The 9,313-nt window shown below is 38.4% G+C and overlaps 1 protein-coding gene across 1 annotated transcript; it reads right to left on the reverse strand.

The window, feature by feature from the left end:
* Positions 1–637: 637 nt before the first annotated feature.
* On the reverse strand, positions 638–8,039 carry CYP7A1 (cytochrome P450 family 7 subfamily A member 1; the record flags this gene model as incomplete). The annotated part of the gene is made up of 7 exons (XM_082293445.1): positions 638–937; positions 1,562–1,737; positions 2,660–2,790; positions 4,104–4,717; positions 5,067–5,307; positions 6,582–6,726; positions 7,970–8,039. The coding sequence occupies 7 exons, from the start codon at positions 8,037–8,039 to the stop codon at positions 638–640; spliced, it is 1,677 nt and encodes a 558-aa protein (XP_082149571.1).
* Positions 8,040–9,313: the final 1,274 nt, after the last annotated feature.

The raw sequence follows: 9,313 nt of genomic DNA on the forward strand, positions 1-9,313 counted from the left end.
CAATGAATATAATACAAGTTTTGCAGTTTCACTTGAACGTGAACATTTTTGTCTTTTTTTTTCAAGTCTTCTAGTTTTTCATAAAACCATAAAGGTATTTCCCCAGAAAACTCTCCCCTCCTCACTGCAGATCTGCCTTTATACAACAAAAACTTTATTTCACCTGTGGGGATAACCACCACCATTCCTCCCCCCCCCCCCCCCCCCAAACATTTCAATTGTAGAAAAGAATAGGTTTTAACTGTAGTACAATTTTGAAATTAAGATGAATTAGCTGATGAAATTCCAACTGTGGGAAAGTATTTGCTGACAGAAAAAGCCCCGCTATTGTACACACACAATTGAAAATCTTCACTTGCATTTCAAAATGGTTGGTAAAAAAGGAGATATTTGCATCAAAACAGTGCATTAAACCCACTGCATGCTGGTACCACACTGGTACCAGCACATTTTTCATTAAAATGGTGAATTAGCATCTTCATATAGATTTTCCCCAAGACTTGAAGCATTTCACTTGCATATATACATAAAATGTATATAAAGTATATGTCATACAGTGTATTTAGTACTGTTAGTATATACAGTGTATTTATGTACTACTAGTACATAGTGTATATGCATAATAAAAAATACATATTCATAAGCATTTCAGCCTGTACCTGAAATAAACGTCATTGGATGGCTGCAAAACACCCAGTCCTGCACGGGATTGATCTAGAGAGGGACATTTCACATTACTGTCCACCAGCTCTATCTCAAAATACGATAACATCAGAGCCAAAAATTGTTTAATCTCATGGACAGCAAATAACCTGCCTGGGCACTTTGCCATGCCTGTCCCAAAAGGCATGTAGTAATACTTCAGCTTCCGACCATGCCGGTAGAAATCAGTCTTCTCCTCTCCATTCTCATTCAGAAAGCGATCATATTTGAATGTCTGCAATTGAACACACAAAAGAGCTCCTTGATATTTGAATACCTCCAAAAACCAGATAAAGCTGCTAAGACACAAAATGCAGGCTGGGAAAGAGATGCCTCTAGAAATAAGCATCGTACAGTAGCACCAGGCCCTATGGTGCTGTTCTAGAAAGAGTGGCCTCTGAGAAGTTCTGTTATGTGATACAGGATCCCAGGTTCTTTGCTGATAACTCTCCTTTTTTGTCCTGACCTCTAAAAATAAGCATTGTAACCTGCATCCTTGTTCATGTAGCAGAAGAAATATTGGAGTATTCTAATTCTGTGCCTTTGGGAAACTATTATCCTTGTCCTTCTTCAAAGACCTCCATAATGGTGATCTTCCCTCACTGAGGAAGGCAGTAAGTAGAAAGCTGTCTGGGGTTGGTAGCACACCTTTTGGTCACACTAAAACATGTTTTGCAGAGAGTGTTTGCACTGACTTTATTCTTTTTCTTGCCTATCATTACATCTTCACATGTAAGAACAGACTGTCTGGGGTACAACAGAAAACCAGCCATGGGGCACCACTACAAATGCTTTATCTAAAGGCCTGTTAACTTCTGCCACAGCGCTGAGTTTAATGCAAATTGAAAAAAATACTTACCAAGGGATCAGCATAGATTTCTGGATCAAAATGCAGCAGCTGAGGATAAAGAGCTACAATATCATCTTTGCGAATGTTGTAGAAGTCGTTCTCTAAGTGCAAAGTGAAATCCTCCTTGGCCACTCGGAAAGTCATGGATGCACTCGAGAGCCTCATCGCCTCCTTGATGATGCTGTCTGTTGGGAGAGGACAAGGAATGATTGCCATGGAAACAGTGTATTCACATCCTGGGGGCAGGTCATAGCTATTGATCTATTTCAGAGCCATTATCAAACCCTGAATTTATTAGAAGAAAAATTTTAATATTAACTTTCTAAATGCCTAAGAAAGTATCTTCCTCATTTCTTTTTAGCATTTCTATCCCTTCTATAGATACCACTGAGAACCTGATCTTCTTTCCCCTAGAAAAATGCTTATAGTTGATGAAACCAAATGTTCAAAAGTTAAACACAATGTCACTCTGAGATAAAGACCAAACCAGTGAAAACTGAAAGATAACAAGAAAAAGAGGCAGTTCAGTAAGCAGAATTTTCTGAAGCTGTAAGAGTTTCTTTATAGAAACCCATATTCAGGAAAAAAATAATGTGGGGGGTTTTCTGTTTCAATATAAGCTGACTTTTTTTTTAAGTAACAGTAGTTAAAAGGCAACATTATCAAAACTCTCTGTAACTTCTGAAAAATGTGCTTATAATTTGAAAAAATATTAAGAGAAAATAGAAATAATGGTATTAGAAAATATTGCTTCACATGATAAGAATTGGGATTTAAGTTTTGGCAACACATTTTCATTTGATTTAAAAATATAACCAAACAAAATATTGTTCAGAATTATCCATGGGTCTATGTTATGTAGCTGTATAGGATTATTGAGACCTGCCATTACCCATGAAGAAGTGCTTTTCATGTAAATTTTGATACTCTCAGTACCACCGGGGACATTGGGAAGCCTGGTTGTGTTGGCTATTGATAAGGAACATATAGTTTCCTCTTCTACTGTTTCTTTGCTAATTCCATAGGAATTCCATAGCAAGTATTTACATGGTAATAAGTAGAAGACCATGGAAATTGTAGTGTGATTCCTGCATAAAATAAGCATACCCAGTATTGGCATATTATCCAGCTGTTTTCTGTTCAAGGAAATATGTTTGCCATCTAAGCTGATACTCTCTTCAGCACTTTCCAAAACATGTTGCACTTCTTTGGTAGCAGCTCTCATTGCTTCTGGATTCCTAAGATCAAAAGAGCAAAGGTATAACATAATTTTAAATTTAAGAATTCTTTAAGAAGGGGTTTGCTATTAAAGTTCTTCCTGGCTAAAATTTCTATTGTTGGCTGACAAGTACAACCTTCTAAAATGAAAATGTTGCAGCAAAATGCTGCAGTTCCACTTTTTCATGTCTTGGCAAAGGTATTATAACTTCAAAGGAAAAAAAAGGAAAGGATCCTCAAGTATTTGATTTTGTCTGCAATGACAAGTGGGACAGAACTGATGAGCGTAATTCAGGTAATAAACAGTACTGTCACTAAAAAGCAATGCCAAGAGTAAGAAAAAAATCAGCCAGTTGTAGATTAGGAAACAGCCCCACCACGGGCAGAAAATTTAGGAACAGGATTATAGATCAGTTTTACAACATCATTTATTCTGGCTGATGTGACAATATTCTGTCTAGCTGAAAAGAATCTTCCTAATACTAAGAGCCCACATAGTACCCTCACTGTCTAGGCTTTCTTTCAGACACTGAATATATGAGCTATGGTGAAATATATAGAGACAATAAAAGAGGGTGCAATAGTGTCTTGATGAAGGCACAATCAGGGTGTTAAAAGACTCTAAGTCCAGAAAATCTAAAGCAAATTCATTCTTGTAGCAAAAAGTAACAATTAACCTCAAAAATTAGCATTGGCAAGTAGATATGATAAATAAAAGCATTAGGAATTTAGACACACACTTCAGTGCTAGTTATACTGAGGCAGATAATCCACAAAGGCCCACACTAAAATGGACATTTGATAGTATTATCTGAGCTGTGCACTTGTCTCAAGAGTAACAAGCTCAGCAGGTGCAGTCTACAGTAGAGCTTCAATGGGATCTATTGGCATATAAATTATTTTCTATTAAGTATCTGTGAAAACAGCAATGAAGTTAAATCTCATGTTGCCTGCTCTAGTGAGATGGACTAAAAATGTCTAGTTATATTTGTAGCCTTAATATAATTAATGTTTTGACTGCAACTAGCACTTTTAATGTCATAACATATAGATTAACTCCAAAGCTTTCTTGACAAAGTGTAGCATTGCCCTGGAGTGTTGTTTCTTAAAAAAAAAAAGCTTCTACAGAATTGCTCTGTGCTACCACTACTTGCTCTCAGATGAGTGAAGGGCTTTTCTGTGGAAGTCCAGAACAACACACCATTTCTGTTGCAAACAGTAAGATTTTTATCACTGGTGAGGTATCAAGCAGTGGAATTGGCCTGTATTAATGAACTGGTTTCTGAAAGACAAACATTTTTCTTGTTAGGGAGCAAGAAGCATTGGGACTTACTTAAGAAGGTAGAACAAGGTCCAAAAAGTGGCAGGAATGGTGTTTGCTTGAGAGGCCCAGAGCACTGCCACGTGGGTCTTTGCCTTTTCCATGTCATCGAAGGTTGACAGGGTGTCATTCAGGAACATGCGGAGGGTGACAAGCTCAGAGAGGTTGTCCCTTTTCAGGAGGTTCTTGTGCAGGAGTGCCTCTCCCAACTTCTCACGTGCACTGTGGGCACTCTTGAAGAGGTGAATAGGCAGCCCTGCCACGAGGGCTGGGAAAATCCTATCGAATTCCTTGAAGTTTTCAAGGGCATTTAGGATATGAGCTCTCTCAGTTTCCTGCTTTGATGATAGGTTTTTGTCATTATTTGAATTAAATTCTTTACCAAAAAGTGTTAAAAAGCCAGACTCAAACATCACTTGGCAACAGAATGTGTAAAGTCCTTCTGTCACCCAGGTATTAGACTGGAGCTTAGGTGTTCTTGACTGCAGCATGACATACTGTAGGTTTTCCATCATTGCTTCAATGAGGGCATCTAGGGCATTGCCTTGAAGGGTTCTAATGAAAGTGTGATGAAAATTTTCAGTGGTGTTTCCCTCTGCTGGGTCAATGCTACCATGCCCAAAAGCCTGTCACAAAATAAATTGTATGCATGATAAGTAAGGCCTGTCATTACCTCAATGATAAAGTCTAACAGAAATGAAAGCCAAAGTATAACTTCATAGCTTACTAGAGGGAGGAGTAATAATGTAACAAAATTATGTACAGTCTTAGAATAATGTATAGTCTTAGAACAATCCAAATCACTGCAAATTTCTTTTCCGTTTAGGAAGAGCAAAACAAGACCACAATGTTTTAAATGAGTAAAAGTGCAGAAATGTGAAACCAATCCTATTTCAAAGGCACAGTTATGTTTACAGGGATTAACTGGGTATGTCAGCAGATACTTTGTTTGTTAGATATTAAAACCAGCAGTACCTTGGCAGAAGTAGCAAAATGGAACTTTTTCCAGTCCAAGTGTTTTCCCTGGCGCATCAATGCATGGTAGGAAAAAGGGTCAGTGAGGAAATGAATGTATTTCCCTGCTACATGGCAAGTGAAGATGTGGCCATGCTTCTTCTGCTTTTCTTTGAGGAATTCAAGGGGGTTGGCACCAAACTGCAAGGCACAGCCCAGGTATGGGAGGAACCCATTTTCAAGTGGTGGCTCACCTTGTCGCCTACAAAACACAAACAAAAGCTGAACTTAAAATTTTGTATAAAGATCTCTTCTCTAGGACTACCAGGTATATAAAATGCTGATGCTAGGCTTTGTGTAATGTGAAGAAAAAAGAAAAAAAAAATCCCAAATAAATAGTTTATTTACAAATATTTTTCTCCCATTTAAGGGCTAAGCTATGTAAGAAAGAACAGCTTTAACTATTAATAGACATAATAAAACACAGTTTGATTATGTCATCTTTCTTTTCCCTGGATCAGAAGTATATTTTTCACCTGTTCAAATGCCAAATTATTGCCATTAGCTAACGTGCAGTTATGAATTTTTCACATTAATAAATAATCCATCACACTAATATTGCCTGATATATTTTTGGACAATTGTATCCACAATTTCATCTGAATACCAAGGAAAAGAAATTTTTTAATATGGAAATGTTGTTATTATTTGCATATCCCATTAACAGACCAGATCTTTCTAAAAATATGGGAATTTTGCTATGACCCTCAGTAAGCATAAAAGCTAGTCTTTCAGACAAAATGTCATCAAGCACATGCTTTAAATTAAGCAGATACTTAAAGTGAAGCATATGCTTAAATGATTTTCTTTTTTGAGTAGAAAACAACTTTCCTGTATAAGGACATCATGACTGCTGAAAAAAATTTCATATAATACTTCAGCTTTTCCAGTAAATGAAGTTAATTATTTTCACCTTTTTTAAATTAAACTTTTAAAATAAAACAAGAAAATGACTGCTGAAAATACAAAATTAGAGCAAATTACTTGCTCCTTATGTAAATATGCCAGTAGGATAAATGCTTTTAAGGAATATGTATTTGAAATAGCGTGGTACATAAATATTACCTGTATTAAACAGTGTTACTAGATACAATATAAAAATATTTGTAAGTAGGTATTAAACTCTAATTACATGTAAGTAGGTATTAGCTGTGATTACAATACAGGTGAAACTCCAGCCCAGAACTTTAGGAAATTAGAACATACATATTATTATTTTAATTACCTCACTTGTGCATAGATTTGTATCTACAGCTGCCTCTAGCATCACTGCACTATCACTGCAAAATTCATACACAAAAATTCGATTGGAACAAAAATCTGTCAAAAGACCAAAGTACAGCATTGTCTATGCTATCTTACATATGTCCATCTGACAGTCTTGAGACTACAGTTCTTTTAGTGATGTACGCAGGATATTTGACACAAATAAAGGCTAGTAGGCACACTGAGATGCAGTTACAGTAGGTTTCTTACCTTCTCCTCCTCCCTAGAAGAAACCAAGACACACAACAAAGTATTACTGCTGTTCCCCAGAGCCAGGATGTTAGGGACATTTCTGGTAATGCCCACAAGCTTCCAAGTGGAAAATGGGTAACTACCAGGGTGACAGGAGAGGTGACTGAGAATGAAACAGAAGACAGGTCACAATTTATAGACAGTGGGTGCACCACTGTCTCTAATGGCACTGAGTCAACCTAGCAAGCTATTGATTAACCATTTCTGGAGAGAGCTTGTTCTCTCTCTGTTCTGGCACCTTTCTGCAGACAGCTTTGCTGGACTGATGCAGACAGTTGCAGATCTGGCCTTGAGCTGATGTCACGTAGCAGTAGCAGTTCCAAAGTAACCAAACAGCTGTAATAGTTGATAATTTGAAGGTTAGTCAGGTGTATTTGGATCAATCCTGCAGATTTATCAATTGCAGTTTACAGTTCAAGTTTAGCAATATATGAAATGGCTACTGACCGGTGTCCAGGAGATTCAGACTGTGCTAACTGGTGGCTGCAGTCCGTGCTGCCCTTCAGCTGCCAGCTTGTTGCCCCTCCCTTCTCCTTGTGGACTGTCCTGGCTCTGGTATGCCACTGCAAGAGGGAACGGCAGGGTTCAGCAGTTGGGCAAAGGGATGGCTGCGGAGGTGGACTTACTTCCTCTAACAACATTTCTCTGGAAGAAAGAGAAAAAATGGTCTTTCACAGAATCATAGAATGAATCATAGAAAAAAAAGAAGAAAGTAGATCTAGACAACCACACTGGTTTGGGTTTTTTTCATTTTCCTTGCATCACCTTTTATTTTCCCACTAACCCTTTTCTCCTTTCTGTTGTTGACTTGTGAGAATTCAAACTTTGGCTTGCTCCTAGACCTGGCATCAAGCCATCAAGGAGGCAGCTCAGGTATAGTGATGTTTCATTAGTCATCCAAGGCCTAATATGTTTCTCAGAGAGAAACTGAAGGGTTTTTCAGACTCACTTTTGTACCGGTTTTTCTTGGTGTCCCTACAACTGTGTGATAAAACAGTAAAGATTTGGACATCTTGTTGTTGCAATTGAACAGTACACTGAAGGCATTAACATGCAAATCTGGCAGGTGGAAATATTGTCCTGGCTTCAAACCAGAGCAGGCAGTGAGGCATGGGGTAACTGTGCACATGCCATTACATTTGAGGCTGTTTTTAAGTTACTATACTGAAGAAATAAACCCTATTTACAGCATCAAGGTTTGCCCTTAATCTAAAAAATCACTCCTTTCAGCTCCAGTCCTCTATCCCATTTTCATTTAAGCACAGGCGTTTCATTTATTTTCCTATAAAGACTTCTTTTTCATCAGCTGAATTTAGCTTGTTATTGTATAATTGCTTTATAAAAACCTTCCTTTCCCATTTCCTGCTCGTTCACATTATGGAAAATTTCAATTCTGGGTGTCGTCTTTGATTTCATCCTGTCGCTTCTTCATCCTAAATGAGAATAATAATTTTATGATATTGGTGTCTAATTCTTTTTGCATGGACAACACTGAAAAAATAAAGTCAGAAATTAGCGTCAGTTTTGTGTCCAACACACAGGAATAACATTCAACCAGCAACAGTTGCCTGTGTCTTGTCACCATATCTTGTGTTGCCCTAGCTACAGCTGCCAGTCACACTTGCCTTTTCCCTCTGTGCTTTGGGTTGTTGTGCTGCAACGTGAAGATAACATCGTTTATAAATGGCATCCTGCTGCCAGCAAACAGCGGCAGTAACCTCTCTAACGCTGCCCACCTTCTTTCCCTTTCTGCTTTGTACATATATAATAGTACTAAAAGTATAACCAGGTGTAGGCAGAGCACAGTAGCTGCTTGGCAACTTACCTTAAATAATTGCTTTTTCTCTCAGGATAGTCTTAAATAAGCCAATCTACAGTCCCAAAGCCAGCCTGTACTATAACAGGCTGCAGCCTGTGATTTATGTTCTTGTGATAAACACAAACAGGAGCCACTGATACTCCACCAAATTTAGCAGATGATAAGTGAGAATCTCCTTCCATTTATATTAGTGGGCATTAGGCTTTCCTGATTTTTCAGCAGCACCAGTAGAGTGCCCTGATGTTCTGGGTGTGGTAATTCAGTGTTCTTCAGACAAACACAGCATTTCCCACAGCCAAAATTCAGGCAGTTGCCACCAGTCTTTACAGCAGGGACTGAAAGCACCATGTGGTCCCACTGATTGACAGATAAAGCACATTTTCTGCAGCACACTGTGTGTTGTGACACAATGTGTGAGTTTGGCTCTCTTGACTCAGCCCAAGAAGGTGACCTACAAGAGTTTTGGGTGCCGTCAGAAAAAACATACTGACTTGACTTCGTGAAGCAAACTCCTTGTGTAAATGGTAAGAAGAATATTAATGCAAAAAACCAACACAGCTTGGGCTTAAGACTCAACTCAGGCCAGTGACACCATCAGAAATAAAGCATATGTTTGAATGTACAAGCCTTTGTCACTGCAGGTTTGAGCATGGGTGCTCATCAAGAACTCAGCAATGCAACGAATAGTCGTTAGGAAATGCAAAACCTTTTAACAACTGTAATATGACCTTTTGGTTAAGCTCTAATGAACACTGAGCTAGAACCAGTTCAGAAAGAGCAGCTCAGGAGCACGTGGATGCAGGCAAGAGAGCGCGCTGACACTTCACCCAGTGCGGCGCATTTAGCAGCCGCTTCCCGCCCAGCCTGGCTG

This window comes from Coloeus monedula (genome assembly GCF_965178545.1).
Source record: "Coloeus monedula genome assembly, chromosome: 1".
Classification (NCBI taxonomy): domain Eukaryota; kingdom Metazoa; phylum Chordata; class Aves; order Passeriformes; family Corvidae; genus Coloeus; species Coloeus monedula.